We start from the raw sequence: 18,561 nt of genomic DNA on the forward strand, positions 1-18,561 counted from the left end.
AGGCCACAGAATGGTCACTATTAATAAAGAGGGAGAAAGAGAAAAAAAGATCTCATCTGAGACTTTGCAGGGATTCCAGATTCTTGCTATGTGTCATCGCTTGTCCGGCCCATGGCGGTTTTACGAAGTGACCATAATGAAAGTCAGATTGAATGCACAGGATACATACATTTAATCAACAGCCATTGGAGCCCATAGTGCTGGAAGAGTTATAAGAGCCCCGTGAATGCAAATTTACGGCAAAAGAATCCAAGGGGGCGGGAGGAGATGAATGTCTGCTGAATGGTACTACCTGACACGGGACACCAAAAGACTTTCCAGAGTGAGGGATTTCAGTGTAAGGTTTGGCTTGTAAAGCTGCCAGCTGCTTGGTTTCAAAATTTGAAACATTTCCAAAACCTTGGACGAGGCACTTTATACACGCACTAGAGTAAATACTCTGGTTTTACTACCAATTTAAATGTGCTCAGTTTACAGTAATGAGCTTGTATAGGCATTACCTTGTTTATAGAAAGTGGAACAGGAAGAAATGAACATTAACCAGGACCAGTAGCAGTTCCCATTGCCTTCTCCTGCAACACGATGGCAAGCCTGGTTTCTTCCAGTTTGGGGCTGTGCTACAACTGACAGTGGTGTATGTGCCTGGCTTTGATGCCATGTTGTTCCAACAGAGTCTCAGATGCTGTTCTTCACCATGCTTCTATCAAGGCCACCTACTTAATGGTTTCTTTAAGATGCCAGTAGCATAGTTAGGAATTATGGGACAGTAGATTGTACAGAATTGGGGTTGCTTTCCCCAAGCCTGCTTTGTACAAGTGATTTGGTCTCAGGAGTCATTTATTCCCTCTTAAAAACTATTTGCACATGATGTGATATGGATATGGAAGCCCTGGTCTTTGTCTGTTGGAGTGGTGAGTCAGGACCCTCTTTGGCCCTCTTATTGATGGGATCATATGCCAGAGACAGACAGATCTGTTTAGACTGAGAGACATAATGCACTTGGCCTAGAGAAGAAGGAAAACAAATCTAGGAGACCCTAGTGAGCACAGTGTCTAGAAGAGAGGAGACACTCAGCAAATACTGGAGAAAGAGATAAGAAACAAAGAGAAGGCGGGAAGGAAGGAGGGTGCTAATGAAAAGAGACCGTAGAAGCCCATGTCTAAGTGGCACAGTCCTCAGTTAAGCTGTGTTCAGATTTTTGGAAAAGAAAAAAAAGAAACCATACAGGGAAATTTTGAGGTTAACAGACAAGCAAACACATACAGGAAGGCACTGATACCAATGCAAATAGAGATTTGTTAGGTATTATAAAGAAGAAAGCATATCCTGAGCCCCATTGACCCCTCCCAAGTCCTTTGGGTATGTTGCCTACATACATCCTAAGACTGCTGATGTCCAGGGTCTAGCTCCAGGTCTTTATTTTTCTATTTCTTTGCAGCGCTTCTCAGACTCTTACAGACCAAGGACACAAACTTAGGAATATCAGTATGACACTACCAAACATCAGCACACTCCTGCAGTTCCTCCTCTGCTGGGGGTAGTATTAGCAAAATGTAGAGGCTGCCCAAGCCAAGAGCATGACTAAGCCTACAGTGAATTACGAGTTCTCGTAGCATAATCATTGTATATGGCTGTCAACTTTTGTTTGCTTGTTTTCATGTCCCAGACTTTCTGTTTGCTGAATGATCTTGCTTTTTCTAGCATATTTCCATGCTGAGAAAAGAAAAAGAGCTTGTTATTAAGTCAGAGTAAGTCAGAATGGCGGGTCTTCCATTGAGTTCTCCTGGGAGGTGGAGGTTTCTCTTTGTCTTCATGCTCTCTCTCTCCCTCTGTTCCTTCAGCTCTCATCCTTGAATGTTTTCTCTGGTCATTTATTGCTTGGATGTAGTTTCTCCCTCCCTGTTTCCTTGCCTTTAATCTATTAATTTCTTCTCTATCTATTTAAAACATCAGATCTCTGAGATTGCTTTGGGGCTTCTTATACTTTAAAAGAACTTTATTTTAAACATACTTTTCTAGCACTGTTTTAGTGACTTTATGTATGTATCATTATGTATCATTGTATCATTGTGAACATCTTCCCATGGCATTTTCACCCAGTTTTATCTTTGGTCTTTGTAAATGTGGGATTCGCTGGTAACACTGAAAATTGTTTCTCCGCTGGCATGACTTCCTATTTTCTATGACTCTGGCTGCTTTTTATGTGTTTTTGGATTTACTCACTATTGTTTTTATGGATTTCCATGATTCCTGGGCCTGTCTTCCCTAAATGTTTACTTCCTACCCTGAGGATAATGTTGAGGTAGGGGCTGGTGCTAAGGAGCCAGAGGAAGCCCAATTCTGCAAACTTTCTGGATGGCCAGAGCCTTGACAATGGGGAGTGAAGCTAAACTTAGCTTTCTTTCTTCTCTGTCACACTTGAGCCAGGATGTCAGATGGTCCTCAGAAAGGGACCGCAGTAAACCAAGAGGGGCTGCCATGCCAGCAGAATCATTTTATTAGGGATAGAGTTTCTGCCTTCCACCTCCCGTGCCCTACCCCAGGTCATCCTCCCTCCTCAGTTCTTCTTTCCTGGAGTATCCTTCTAACATTTCAGCCACACTATCCCACCAGTCCTCCCCTCTCTGTAGAGAACATTTGGAATTCTTATCTCTGCTGTCCATCTTGGCACTAAATCACAGACTGTCTTACATCATTTAACTTTCCTGAAAGTAATCTAGTCTGTGAAATATTATTATAAGTCCCAGAACAGCAGAGGACACGTCTTCTGTGAGTTTTCAGTAGTACTTACAGACAATTCCAGATTTAGAATAGCCCTTTAATAAACACAGGCTTTTCTCTTTCTATAAAACAAAATCTCTGCTTAATGATTCCAAATTGTTTCATTTATGATTGCCAATTTATTTCACAGGTAAGGATGTTAGAGGGAGCTGTGCGGGTCCCTTGTTCTTATGAGGTATTGCATTGTAAGCATGATACATAGCTCTTCCCTTTTCAGATGTTTCTTTAAGCAAGTATTTTTAAATTTCTGTATTTTAAGAGGTTAGTAGTTGCTGCTGGAAGTAGTTAAGTTACACAAGATTTTTATTTCATCAGTGAAGGAAATGATGTCTTTTAAGATTTTTTTGTCATAATGCAACTAGATCATGGACAAATATGTATATATGCATATATGCACATTATAAGTGTATATATTTAAATTTCAATTTCCAGTGATTTTTGATTTATATATTGGTCTTATGTCCTAAGACTTTGTTAAATTTCTAGTCTTATTTTTTGTGAATTTCTTAGGAATTTCTACACGAATAAACTATCATTTCTAAAGACATTTTTCCAACCTCTGCTTTATTATAATATGACATATTATAGCATGAAAGAGAAATACTAAGAGCAGATATCCTTACAGCTGTAACTTTTAATAATAGAAAAGAACAATGCTCTGAGAATGAATAGAGAGCTAAAAGAAAATACAAAATCTAGGTTTTTCTCTAGTGGCAAATGCTGGTGCTAGTTCTAGGAACAGTAAAATAAACTCCACTCAGCACAGCAGGATGCTCAGAGGACAGCCGGCAAGATGGACCACATCCAGGACTATAGACACCATTTAACAAATTCCAAACAGTAGAAATAAGACAAATATACTTTCAGACCACAGGGGTATTGAACTAGGACAGAAAGATAGCTAGACAGTCCACCCTCTTGCAATACTTGGAGGTTAAACAATGTATTTGTAAACTACACCACTGCCAATGAAAACAATCTCAAGAGAAAGTGAAAACATTTTGAACTAAATAAAAATAAAACATCAAAATGATATTGAATGCATATACTAAAAAAATCTAAGCTTCTGTTTTAGGAAAACAGAATGAAGAACTATGTAAGTCTAGAATAAACAGAAGAAAATTTTTAAAAATTATAGCAGAAATGAACTAAATTTTTTTGAATGATAAAATCAGAGGCTGTTTCTTAAAAAATAAATAAATAAAACAAATAAGAGTACCAAACAACCAAAATGATAAATTCCAAATTACTGTATTAGGAATGAAAAAAGAAGCTACTATGCCCATAGACAGTGAAAAGATAATTTAAATGTATTATGAACAACCATGGAACCACAAATTTGATAATTTAAGTGAAATGAACAAATTCTTTTAAATTCACCCTCAGTCAAAACTTAAACAAGGAAAAATAAATTTAAATAAGCCTAAATGTATTCAAGAAATTTAACTGGTAATTAATAAACTTAAAAGCATCAAATCCAGATGTTACCACTGGTGACTTGTATCAAACATATAAATTCTTCACATTCTATTCCATAAAGTATAATGAGGGGAACATTAATTTATTTTATGGGGCTATCATTATCCAAATACCAAAACTATATAAAGACTTTATGAGAAAAGAGAACCACAAAGCGGACCCTTAGGAGCATGGCTGCAAAACATTCAACAAAATATTAGCAAATGTAATCGAATAGAATGGACTGGGAAGGAAGAAATGAAATAATTATTGTAGCATCTCTAGAGTTCTTTTCAGTCCAAACATGAAGCTTCCTAAGACAAGCAAGAAATTACTATAAAGTTGCAGGAACACCTTCATACTAGAAACAAGCCAATGGAAATTAACATTAAGAACACACAGTATCAATGAGGGAGCAGGGGTGAAAGAGACTGTCTTCAGTATCTTTGTGAGAATATATTCTTTATAAGCCACAGTTTAGCTTTTCAATTAGCAAATCAAATGAGATCTAAACAAATGGAGGAACAGTGCATGGATAGGAAGACTTGGTACATTAGAATGACACTTCAAACTTGATTTGTAGATTCAATAAGGTAACAAAAGTTCTAGTAAAGCACTTTGTAGCTGTCAGTGAACAGATCTACAGGTGGATGTGGAAAAGTGGCAGACCCAGGATAGTTAACTATTCAAAGAGGACAAGTTGGAAGGCTAGCATTATCCAATTTCAAGACAACTTATTAAAAAGATCTAGTAATGAGACAGTGTGACAAAAGAGAAAAGCAAATCAAATAACTTAATATTTATAGATAAAGGTAATGGAGCCAAGGGCTACACTGACAAATTCATTACAAATGAATAACAGTAGGGAACATCTCATCTTTTTTTTTTCAGTGCTAAAAATGAAAGTGTCTCTAATGCCAGGTTTCTTGCTATTCCAATAATGGCTGCCTCAATCAAAATATCTCTTTCCTTGCTCTCATCTCTTCCTTCCTCTGTCTTGACTATCCCATTCCCTCAAGTTCTCTTCTCACTCCTCTTCTCCTTCTACTTTCCCATCTTCCCCCACCCCCATGCTCCCAATTTTGTCAGGCAATTTTATCTATCTCCCCTTTCCAGGTGGATCTATGAATGTTTTTCTTAGGGGTCACCTTGTTACTTAGCTTCTCTAGGATCAAGAACTATAGGCTCATTATCCTTTGCTTTGCAGCTAGTATCCACTTCTGAGTGAGTACATACCATGTTCATCTTTCCGGGTCTGGGTTACCTCACTCAGGATGTTTTTTTCTAGTTCCATGCATTTGCATGCAAGTTTCAAGATGTCATTGTGGTTTTCTTTTTCCAATGAGGAGTACTCCAGTGTGTAAATGTACCACATTTTCTTTATCCATTCTTTTTGAGTGGCAGCTAGGTTGTTTCCAGGTTCTGGGTATTACAAATAATGCTATGAACATAGTTGAACAAATGTCCTTGTAGTATGATTGAGCATCTTTTGGGTGTATGTCCAAGAGTGGTATTGCTAGGTCCTGAGGTAGGTTGATTCCCAATTTTCTGAGAAACCGCCATACTGATTTCCAGAGTGGTTGTACAAGTTTGCATTTCTGCCAGCCTAGCCAAGATCCTAAACAATAGAGGAGAGGGTGCCTGAACTGGCCTTACCCTGTAGGGAGATTGATGAATATCTTAAATGTCACCATAGAACCTTCATCCAGTAACTGATAGAAACAGAGGCAGAGACCTGCAGCAGAGCCCTGGGCTGAGCTCCCAAAGTCCAGCTGAAGAGTGGGAGGAGTGAGAATATGAGCAAAGATGACAGGACCATGGTGGGTACACCCACTGAAACAGTTTACGGGAGTTAATGGGAGCTCACCAACTACAGCCAAACAGGGAAGGAAACATTATAGGTTCAAACTAGTCCCTCTGAATGTGAGTGACAGTTGTATGGCTGGGGCAGACTGCAGGGCTACTGGCAGTGGCACCAGGATTTGTCCCTACTGCTTATACTGAGTTTTTGGGAACCTATTCTCTTTGGATGGATATCTTTCTTAGCCTAGATATAGTAGGGAGGGCCTTGGACCTTGCCCCAAAGCAATGTGCTTTACCCTTTCTGAGGAGAGGGTGGGGTGGGGTGGGGGATAGATGGAGGGAATGGGAGGAGGGGAGGGGTTGGGAACTGGGATTTGTATGTAAAATGAAAAAAGATAGTTTTTCTTAAATTAATTAAATTAAATTTAAAAAATGAAACTATCTAGTTTTTCACCATTAAATATACTGATGGTTCTATATTTTATATAAATGTTCTTTATTAAGTTGAGGACACTTTCTCTGCCCCTATTTTGTTGTGGGGTGTTTTGTCTTGAGACAAAAGATTTTGCCAAGTTTTTTTTTGATACAACTTATCATCATGGGAGGTTGAAACAGACATCTCAATTATCACAGGATGAACAGATAAATGTTGACTATGAAGATAACCGAACAACTATTACTCAAGATCAGGATGAGAGTCACAAGTAGAGAGCTGCCTCTAATAATTAGTATGCCAGGACAAGAGGCAGAAGGAAGAAGCATTAGAATAGATGAATGAAAAAGCCAGCCAGTGGCTATTCCTAGTAACAGTGGAGGCCCAGCTGGAGGCAGGACCAGAAAGAAGCACTTAGGTAGTTTTGGTGATATTGCTAACCGTCTAGTGCTTGAGTGGTGGGTTCATAGTGTGTTCCAGTAGGATAGATCTTAACTTGTGTTTTTGTTATACATATCCTTTTGTATAAAGTACAACAGAATATAATAAAAATCTGTTGCCCAAATAAAGTTTTCCCTTTTCAGTATGTTTGAGATTTTTATCTTGGTGTAGAGGTCTTTCTAATCTTATCTGTAAAAAGTGTTAGACAGTGATTCATGTCACCTCCTAACAGACATTCCATTCTAGTAACTTTAGTAAGAGCCTGCCACATCCAGTATGTCTACTAATACCAACAACAACCCATAAAACATCAATGAGACAGCTTCTCACAACCATGAAAAGAAAGTTAGCGTTCATGAGTTAATTTGTCCCATCCGATTAGGAATCTGAAAAGGGCATGTTCCTTATTTTATGGGTCATCTGTTTCTTCTGCCTTCACTTGCATCACAGAATTATGTTAAAAGTGAATGCTTAGCCAGGCAGTAGTGGCACACACCTTTAATGCCAGCATTTGGGAGGCAGAAACAGGCAGATCTCTGAGTTCGAGGCCAGCCTAGTCTACAGAGTGAGTTCCAGGACAGCCAGAACTACGCAGAGAAAACCTGTCTCAAAAAACCAAAAAGCGAATGCTTGTACATTTACAAAGAAATTAAGTGATAGACAGGGAGTCAGATATCTTTTCTATTTTGAAAGCCCTCTGAAGTGGGAAAGTCCACAGCTTTTCTTACATCCACCCTGAAATCCATCACACCATAAAGCAGAATTTCCTACTTTTAACAAGACTTTAAGTTGAAATAACATGGAAACCTTAAATTAAGCATTTTTGGCAACATGGGTCCATATTTTAAGTTAGACTTATTTTATTTTCCACAAATCCACATTTAAAGGATGCTTTAGAAAAAGGAAGGTGTTGTGCCATTTATTTCTTCATTCAGAATATTTGTTTTGAAATTATATAGTAAAAGAAGGCACTAATCAAGGACTTGTAACTGTTCAATATTTTTCTTTTAAAATTATTTCAGATCAAAAGAATTTGAAAAACTAGTGTTAAATCTTTGCCCAGATTCTCTATATTAGAGACTCCTAGTCAAAGTTTTCACTAGATAGCCCCTTAAATCATCACTGAAATACAAAGTGTGCCCGTGTCTGTGCCTCCACCTTCTGTCTTACAAATGTGAAGTATCTTTCTCTGTTCATTTCCCTCTATCCCTTGATAAAGAAATTTAATTCTGAATTCTTAACTGTGTTCAATAAAATTTCAAAAAACTATGACTAAGGTGATGCCTCTGAAGTGTTTTCTAGCTTCTTGAAATATCTGACTGTAGGCAGTGTAACTAGAAAACTGAAGGGTAGCACGCTCATGGTGACTTACTCATTTCCATATAATCCCATGATGTCACTGCTTCTTTATTTTTGTTTTTAAAGCCTTAACTGGAACTCTTTGGTGAGTGGTATTGAAATCAATCCTAAAGTAATGAACTAGTACAGTGTTTCAAGATCCAGGGAAAGGGAGATGACTTTAAATTCCTCTTATAAATTTGTTAAATATTTTTAAAGTGATGAATGGATCTAGAAGTGCCAATAGGAAGAAAGTTAGTTTTATTCTATTGAAATATAAGTAATTTTTTTTTTGCTAGTGGGTAAAGGCATTATCTGCCAAGCCTGACTGAGTTTGATCCCTAGAACCTACATAGTGGAAAGAGACAACAGACTCCCATAGGTTGTCCTCTGATCTCCACACACATACCACAGTGGGCACCCATATATCCCCAAATGCATTGGCACGAAAATAAACAAATGTAAAATATTTTGAAGTAATTTTCTATTTGATCTTTAGAAAACTTCCAAGAAATAAAGTCATGCAATCTTAGAAATACACTCCACAAGAAAATTTAAACACTAAACTTGAATCCGGTAACAGAGTTGTTATTTGAAAAACTAAGGAATGGGACACCTTGACAGGCTCTTTAAAATCCTTTCAAATGTAAGAAAACCATGCCTCTAATAAAAATCTTAGAGAGCTTGAAAGTTCTAGAAACTCTTTGGTTTTGCTAACATGTGTGGCTTATGACTTGTTTAACTCGGTAGTTATACTAGGTAACACAATTAATTCTTAATTCAAGAGCTGACTATAATTAGGGAAATGGTTATTCCAGACATATTCAGGTTCCTTAAATATTCCCTAAGTCTTGCAACAGAGAAACTGATTTGAAAGTTCTAGTGATTATCTCTTTAACCCAGGGTTTTACCCCATAGATAATGACCAGAAATTGAACTACCAATACTGTTAACCTTGGTGTGGGATCATATACAAGATGCTCTTTCTTTCTTTGTTTATTGGTGGATGGACACTTTAATTGGTCAGATGTTCACTGAAGTTAGGATTCTTACTTTATCTTTGGATGAAGCAACTGCTATGAGAAGATACTCCCGCATTAGGAGTGGGGCTGGACTTGGCACTGTTTTGAATGTCTTTCAACACCAGATTCTATATGTCTGTACCAATAAGTGTAGAGAACTGGTATTGCTATGATGCCTCCATACTGCTGAACCATTGACGGGCTTCTGATCTCCCGTATCTCATATCCCATTTTGTTGTGTCGTTCTGTAGATCTTTATTAACAATGAATGGCAGAACTCAGAGAGTGGGAGAGTGTTCCCTGTCTGCAATCCAGCCACAGGAGAACAAGTGTGTGAAGTTCAAGAAGCAGACAAGGTAAGTGTTGCTTCGAAGATTCCCTGTGGAATAACCACGACATGTGTTCTAGATGCTACACTTAGGTGCAAGCATCACTTCTTTGATGACAGCAGGTATTTTTTTCTGTATTGAGTGTTTTTCTTAATTGAGCCTCTTCTTTAATTCACAGGTGGATATAGACAAGGCAGTGCAGGCAGCCCGCCTGGCCTTCTCTCTTGGTTCAGTGTGGAGAAGGATGGATGCTTCTGAGAGAGGACGTCTGTTGGACAAGCTTGCAGACTTGGTGGAACGGGACAGGGCAGTTCTCGCAGTAAGTAAACTAAAAAAGCAGCTATGTTTCTACTCTAAAATGACCACTCAACTGGAATGTGAAGTGTTGTCGGGTAGGGGAGTTAATGAAGTGTGTAGTATGTATATGAAATGTGAGAGATCTTTGGGGAGCTCTTCGTGGCAGTTTGAAGGGAAAAAGCCATAGCATTGCATCACTGCTATGGATCTTCCTTCTCATTTCCTCACACCTCCCACAACCAAAGCAAAACACATCCACTTGACAAGCAAAACAAAAACATCAAGAACAGAACCTCCAGGCTGTTTGCAAAAGACAAATGCCAAGCGGCTTTTTTTTTTTTAAATCAAATAGGAAAAGAAGGATGTGGAGCATTCTACTCCATTTGTTCTACCACGTCCTAGAATTAGGAGAGAGAGTGCCACTTCGTCTTGCTAGAACTATCACACACTCCCAGCACACACAGGATTGTCTTCTGGTCTGGTGCTTTTGGTTGTTTTTGCTGTTATTTTTTTTTTTAAATAAAAGTTACTTTGAGGGCTGAAATGTTCGCTTAGCAATTAATAGTAAGTACTGCTCTTCCAGAGGACCTGAGTTTGGCTCCAGAACCCAGATAGGTAAGCTCATAACTCCCTGAAATTCCAACTCCAGGGAAGCAGACCTCTAGCCTCCACAGGCATCTTTTTTCATGTGCTCATACCCCCTCCCACACGCCACACACTTCAAGTAAAAAGAAATAGTTTCTAAATAGCTAGTTTCTTGAGAATGAAGACTTTCTGAAATTAAGAACCACTTAGGCATATAGGCAGTGTATGTCAGGGATCCATCCTTGGATGGTCCTCAATTGGTTATGGGCTCCACTTCTTTTCTCTGTGTTTTGTAGACCTTGGCTCTTTGTGAGCTAACTACATTAGAGAATGGATTGTCTAATTTGTGAACATTATTGACTTTTCTCTTATAAAGTGAGCCAGTGTAGAGTGATAAGTAGCAGCTAAAAATGAGCTTTGTTTTGTGGAGTAAGGAGGGGGCTGCGCTGTCAGTAATAGTGTTATTACTTCATTAAATGGAAAATATTTCAGGTTTAGCTTTGTCAGTAATCAAACAGTTTTATACCAGTACATGTTATATAATGTTCTGTTACAGAGAAACATTAGATTATAAATATCCATTTTGTTTATTTCATTTGTTAAACTTCTAACAGCCTAGTATGTCTCAAGTGAAAGTAGTCTACTTCATTGTTCCAGTGATCATTGTTTTTGTAACAGACTTGATCAATTTAGGAACATGTCATTAAAATAATGTTTATAATGTAAAGCTGTTTATTATTGCTATTTTTATAAATGGACCAGATACTTTACTCTTAATAGATAATGGTTGTTAACATAAATGTTTACAAAAACCAGTCTTTAAATTGTTAAAGTCTGGGCTTCCCCAGAGGAGACCTTGTTTATTTGGTGGTAATAAATAAGCTCGCTATGCACCATGAATATTTCACTTCTCAGCAGGGGTCTTGGCAGCTGTGTAGAACATTTTATATCCACATTGAATGCATACAAAACCGACATCCCTGCTTCTCTTTGTGGATTCGAATTACTAGTGCACTCTCAGAAAGATCCCGCTTCCACTCTGACCATTAATATAACTGAAGGTGGTTTGACAAGCAGAGCATTTCTTTATCATCAATTAAAGAAGCGTTGTGTTTATATATCTGGACAGTGGACAAGGAAAACACAGGCACAAGAACAGCACGTGTATGTCCATTGTGGTCTTTTACTAGTAGCTCAAGCAAGTCTGTTAGGACGGGACACGTTCCTGTTTGGGAAAGCAGAGTTGAACAAGTATGCATCACCAGTCATGTCTAGCCCTGTTCCCTCTATTCTTTGTTTCTTCTTCTGTAGAATTAGACTCACCACAGTGTATTACTGCAAAGTGCTGAGGACTTAACTCTTCTCTGTTTCTTTTCCTACAGACCATGGAATCTCTAAATGGTGGCAAGCCATTCCTGCAAGCTTTTTACATCGATCTGCAGGGAGTCATCAAAACCCTGCGGTATTATGCAGGCTGGGCTGATAAAATTCATGGAATGACCATTCCTGTAGGTATGCGAAACATGAGTATATCAAAGAGGAAAATGGAGCTCTGCCGGAAATACTTCTCCAAACACAAAGAGCAGCCAGATGCAATGTAGATATGAGACACTTGTGGCAGCTTAAACTGAGCATAGGGCCAAACAGATTATGTCACTAACCCTGACAATGTCCCTGTTTATGTGTATAGATATAAGCGTGGAGAGCCACTTAAATCAATTTATCAGTCAGCTAGGGAATAGCATACAGGGATTAGCTGCTAAGAGCTAGGTTAGATCCTCAGGATTGAAGTGTGTGGAGCAGAGGGGGATTCGGTAGAAGGGGGTCTATTTTAGCAACTGGGTGGAATAAATTTTATAGGAAAGAGACCAAATGAAGGGGACATGAGGACTCACCTCATAGTCGTCAGCCTAATAAGACTAAGCTAGGGGGCTCCTGAGGGTAGACTAGGTAGGAGAGGTCATAATTACTTAGATATTTATTCTCAGATTAGTTTATCCCATTCCCATTTGTCCTTTGTAATACCATAATTCAATATCAATTTGATTTCATTGTTTTATTTCTATAGTGAAGTCCAGAATTTAGGAAAATCATGTGGTCTTTATGTGTTACCTGTTTTTCTCTGCAAAACATCCTCAGTTTTTCTTCGCATTATAACACAAGAAATAATGGCTGTTTGCATAGCACAGGAGCATGTTAAGTCTTTTTTTACATTTAGGGTAGAACTGTGATTCTGTAAAACAAACTCTAATGAAATAGTGTATGCCTAATGAGATGCTAAGAATTTAGTGTCTCAGCAAGGTCACTTAACCAGTAAATTTCAGGTCTACTAACAAAAATGTGTGTGTACTTTGAATATAAACGAGCAATCAGGTGTAGAGATCAAGTATCTACCTTGTTTGCCTTCTAGAAGGACTTCGGAAGTAGAGAAGAGATGATCTTTTTTTGAACCTTCAACAAGATGCCATTTCCTCTTACTTCAGAATTTTGCTCACCGCCCTCTATTTCATCTCACTCAAGACCCACAATTAGCTGCTATTGTTTGATTCGAAAGGGCTCTGGTGCTGTTTTCTTTATAACACTATCCATTATTCCCTGGCCCAGCACTCAGTAGAGCCATTCTCTCTGACCATAAATCCTGTGCTTTAACCCTCCTGTGGCAACTCCTACTTATGATGATTAATAATAATCATTACTTCGATTTATTGGATACTTTTCTTTTGTTCATTTTTATCTCTTCTGCTGTAGCAGCCCTGAGAAGTATAATTTCCTCCTTTTGATCTTTGTGACTCAAATCAAGAGTTCTCTGTTCCTTTCCTGCTCTTTCTTCCCTGTGATCGGAATCAAACTTATTTATAGTTTGCTAAGAGTGAAAGAGGAGTTGTGGTGCCCTACTTTCCTTTGAATGACTGTTATTTTATTGATTTTATAGTAAGTAGGAAAATAGGATCCATACTTTAAGCTGAATTTTGTTACAAAATGGCTTTATGATATGCCAACATATAGTGAAGGTTAAAAACTACCTGGGTCCTATGTAGCTATTTATCTGTTTCAACTTTACTCCAGTTTTACCTGTTAAACTGAAGACTGAGCTAAAAATGCAGATAATGATCAGACGCAAAGCTTTTGTCTTCAGTCAGCTCATTCTGGTACTGTCAATAATAGTGAATGCATGGGTGAAATTCTGTTTAATCATAACGAGAGTGAGGGCTGTTTGCTGAACTCACTTGATGAGAACCAGGGTAGTTATAGGAGCTGAATGGATGGTGGCAGGAAGCTGTGAAGTCAGCTCTTCATAAGGAACCTCTTGAAGACACTGCAGAGAACCCAGGGACCCATAAGGCTGATCTCACTTTATAGACACAGGAATCAATTGCAGAAGAGAAAACTAACTTATTTTCAAGACTGTGTAATGAAATAGTGATAGAGCTGAAATCTATTAATGGAAGACTCGGGAACAATCTACCGGTAGACTCCTGGAAGGAACAGTGTTAGTGCCACTTCATGCTAATGTCAAGTTTCATTGTGTGAATGAACACCCACAGAACCTGTCACTGTGGCAAAATGCTCAGACAGGTCTGCATGGTGCTTACATACACTGGAATCTACTAGGATGCAGAAGGGACTAGTTCTATGTTTTTGGTCTAAATGTTAACTACTTGGATTAGTTAAAAGGTTGTTATCTTCTCCAGAGTAATTCTAAGGCAGTCAAAGGCCCTAGCCCTGAGCTGTACCCTCAAGCCCAGATTAATTCTGTGTGAACGTTAGAGATAGGAAGATGGTGCCCGTTCACTGAATTATGCTATAGATTCTTGTGTTGCTAAAGAACTCATTTGATTGATACTGGCTATAGAAGACTCACTACAGCTATTGAAATGCCATTGGTTGTTATCGGGTACTTCAGATTCATACCACAAATCTCACTTCTGACGCATGAAGATTTTTTTTGGCTATAATTACATCATTTATTTTATGTGTAGGATGTGCCAGAATATGAGAATAAAAGCTACATTAAAAATTTTAAAGCATTTATAGTCCTGCTTTTAAAAGTAATGTTTGCCTTGAAGGAATTACCCAAATATTTAAACTTTTAATTAACTAAATATTACTATCTCTCTGTTTTCATCTCTCTGTCTGTCTCTCCCTTCTCCCCTATAAAATTTTATCAAATTCCCAACAAAGAACATAGGGAAGTGGCTTAATTTTCACAAATATCAGAGAGACTTATCCTGTACTTGCCTCTGGGACAAAGTCTTTTCCTAATGTACCTACTATGTGTGCATACTCAGCAGACACTAATGCACTGTTCAACCAGTGTCATAGCACAATATCTAACTGGAAGGTTCTTACATTCTTCATGACCCGAGGATTCAGAATCTATTCAGCAAAATCACAAGGTGCTTTGTTTGAACATTGAAGTGTGAGAGGCACCATACAACATCTAGACAGCATGGGTAGCCTGCAAAACTAGTTCCATACAGTAGTAAGTGAGTAGACTTGTTTTATTTTATTTCTAAGATTTAAAGAATGTGGGAAGAAAAATATTACTAATCCTTGAAACTTGGTACTTGATAATTTTCCTCGAAATGAGGCCAGCAAGTAACTCTGTGTTCATTGTTAAGGAACGAGCCAACCTGGCGAATCAAACAATTGATAGGTCTAGTGATACTGGGAAAGATTTGGCTCCCAAAGGACTGGCTCCTGGTGACCCTAATATAAATACTTGGGGGACTTGGAGGAGGGTCCTGATAGCTATGAAGGGCCTCTAAGTGCTCTCAGTTCTCCCCAGGGGGCCTAGTAGAAGGTATATCTCTCATGTTTTCCAGAAATCACAGCTGCCTAATTGGGGGTGTTCTTTGGACATATAGGAGCACCCATTGCATTCACAGGGCACAGGGCCCCATTCAATGTTTTCTTGAGAAAAGTTCAAGATCCAAGATACCCCGTGTGTCTTTATTTAGGACTTAGTGAAGTCATTTGTGAGGACTGGAAGAGTCAGTACCCTCTCTGTGCCAACCTTCAGCTCCGTGTGTATCAAATCTATGAACAGATTATTAGGTACATTTTATCCTCTGTAACTCAGTTTCTCTTAAGACACAATTATCAGGTCAAGTTACTCCCCATAAGATCAGCTTCTAAAGCTATTGTTTACATTTTCCTTTCCTTACTTTCATTTTTCGGTAGCTTTCAACATAGCCTGATACCTTTACAACCTTGCTTGTGGAGGCTGGAGATCGGAAACCTATGATCCCTGTGTTGTACTCACGTGGATGACTGATGAATTTGCTCTGAACCACCCGTTTCCTTACCTGTGCTAAAATAAACATCGAGTTCTTCAGTTCATCTTCCCTTTACTTCCTGCAGTAATCTCTCCTCATCTCAATGATAGGCACTGCCCTCCAAATCAGTGTTTTGTATTTAGCCACTTGAGTGCATCACCTTAGCTAAATTATCGTTTAGTATGGGAGCTTTCCTTGCCAATTGAATTTTATATAGTAATCATCAGTATTGTTGCTCCTCATGGAAACCCTTTCTAGAGAGTGCAGTAGTGACTTGTTCTGGCACGGCTGATGGTATCTTTTGAGAAGATTCACGACTTGTCTCATATAGAGTTGGAATAGTTTAGCTGATTTTTCTTTTTCTTCCTCCTCCTCCTCTTCCTCCTCATCTTCTTCTATATGTGTGTGTGCGCACATGCACGTGTGTGTGTGTGTGTGTGCACGTGTGTGTTTGAGACAAGGATTCTCTGTGTAATTACCCTAGTTGTCCTGAAGCTAACTCTGTACACCAGTCTGGCCTTGAACTCATAGAGATCCTCCTGCCTCTGCCTTCTGAGTGCTAGGATTAAAGGTGTGCGCCAACACTGCCCTGCAGTCAAGTTGAACTTTAAAGTACCACTTGGAGTAAATATTGCCATCCTATGGATAGTTTCTGCATACCAGCTCCCTGTCCCACCTACACAAAGCCTGCCTGCGTTTCTTTCCTTCATTGAAGATAGTATCTGTTAAAGAAGCCCAGGAGACAAGGTGAAGATTACTGCACAATACTGTAGCAGTTACCTTGATAGTCACAGTGTTCCTCAAAACACCTAAAATAATGAAGGCCCCAAAAGAAAAAGAGCTAAGGTTTTAAATTTGAAGAAAAAATTGAAAATGGTTAGTATTTTCATCCTTAAATATCATTAAACATATCAAACAGAATTCAAAATTAGAACAATTTGCCATTCTCCAGCTTTCAGATTGGCTAAAATTCAAATATTCAGAAAACTAATTAAAGAGTAGAAACTAATGTTGTTAAAACTTTTTATAACTTTTATAAAAGATGCATTTAATAAAGCATTAAAGACATATACTTTAATCAAGAACTCCCAAAGATATACTAAGATACATTAAGTGTTATCCTTTGCATTGTCTACAGCAAGTAATAAGGAGTATGCAGAAAGCCACCTGATGGCCCTCAGGAGAGTTCACAGCAGTCCTGTTATTGAGCCCAGGGCTGAGTTGCAGTTTGCTTTACATGAGAAAGGAGAGGGGGAGACAATAGCTTGATTACCCTTGTGTGAGAGGTTCCACATAAACTTCCCTGTAAGTGAAAGTTCCTTGGAGAAATGAAGGCCTTAGAGAGCAGCTAATTTGTAGAAGAAGGACTAGAGATCAGGGAAGGGTCGGGGTGGGAAGGTGGGGGAAGGGGAGGAGCAGAAAGAGACTTTATTTAAAAAAACATAATTTTGAACTTAGCTAAAACAAGCCTGGGTGATAAACGTCAGTGGTTAAGAAGTGTTGAGAGACAAAGATCAACAACTTAATGAGTCTCACCCACACCCTCCTGTTCCCACCTTCATCCCCAGCTCCCATAGGGAGGCTTCCCTGAGGATTAGCTGTAGCTTCACTTTCCCTGGGGACTGAGGGCACTGCTTTTGACAGACAAACCACTCGTGGAGTGACCAGAGGCCAGCATCAGAAGCGGAAACAAAGGTGTGGTTCAATGAGCATTTTAAACGTACCCAGAAAAAAGCAACAGCATTTTTCTAAAGAATTTGGTTTGGGCTTCCTAGATCATTATTCGAACTGCCTACTATTCCTACAAGATAATCAAGGCTGGCCAGTGTCTCCAGCTATTCCTCCAAGCCCATAACGTACAAGGGCACCCTCTTGTCCTGCCTCACTGAGGTGGAACTGTGGACATGCGTGGGTCCCCAGGACCCAGCTTGTGACTGTGACAACTGCATTGCGTGGGAGGGAATAGATCTTCCTTTCCTTCCTCACACTTTCCAGGTGCCCGGAATAAAAAATGTTCTCAATAGCATTTTACTTAGTGGCTTTTAATTTTGAAAAATACCTAGTGAGCTGTTTAAAAGCTTGAGGTACTTTAGCATTTAAATCTGCTTAACTATTTTGTATGTGTTAGTATTTAACATAAAATTGAGTTTTTAATGTGTTCCAGTTTTAAGGTTTCTCTTTCATGACTGCTTTGCCTATCATAAGTTTGTATCATTTTGTCATAAATGTCCTCTCATCTGGCATTCTGTCCATGTGGTAGGTTTATGTGTAGCCACCCCCACACAAACACATACCAAATACCAGCTTTGGTGTGTGGTGAGTAGTATGTGCTTCAACTTCATTTCTGGTTTTCACTGGAGGACCTAAGTTTAGGGAGGACCTAAGTCCTCCCTCTGAATTTTTCCCCTGACAGAAACCGTTTTGTGGAGTGATCATGCTTCTTGTTTTCCAGATGGAGACTATTTTACTTTCACGAGACATGAGCCCATTGGAGTGTGTGGACAGATCATCCCAGTGAGTGCATCTTCTCACACTTTGTATTTATTTTCATTTGACCCAGTTCTCTTAAAGACACATAAAACATGGTCCTTGGTGATGTGTGTTTTCCATTACTGGGAAGAAGAACTCGAGCTCATGTTGTTGACATATCTCTAACAGCCTCTCTGTAAATGCTTATTTGAACAGGTGAATAGTGGTTCAGGCCTATTACCATGAGTTGAGTTCTCAAGTCACGAATTCTCCTGATAAAAATAAGCAAAGCAAAGTACAGTGTATGAATAACCCACCCTTGGCTA

The 18,561-nt window shown here is 38.8% G+C and overlaps 1 protein-coding gene across 1 annotated transcript in view; it reads left to right on the top strand.

Annotated features, from left to right (window-relative positions):
• The window catches only part of Aldh1a2 (aldehyde dehydrogenase 1 family member A2), a 73,880-nt gene that overhangs the window by 26,561 nt on the left and 28,758 nt on the right, over positions 1 to 18,561 (top strand). Inside the window, exons 2-5 of the mRNA XM_050126847.1 lie at positions 9,528 to 9,632; positions 9,784 to 9,924; positions 11,870 to 11,999; positions 18,219 to 18,280. Of these exons, the coding sequence (XP_049982804.1) occupies positions 9,528 to 9,632; positions 9,784 to 9,924; positions 11,870 to 11,999; positions 18,219 to 18,280 (438 nt within the window). The remainder of the gene's footprint in view (positions 1 to 9,527; positions 9,633 to 9,783; positions 9,925 to 11,869; positions 12,000 to 18,218; positions 18,281 to 18,561) is intronic.

Source organism: Alexandromys fortis, unplaced genomic scaffold (assembly GCF_014885135.2).
Source record: "Alexandromys fortis isolate MF-2015 unplaced genomic scaffold, M_Fortis_MF-2015_v1.1 scaffold_22, whole genome shotgun sequence".
Taxonomy (NCBI): Eukaryota; Metazoa; Chordata; class Mammalia; order Rodentia; family Cricetidae; genus Alexandromys; species Alexandromys fortis.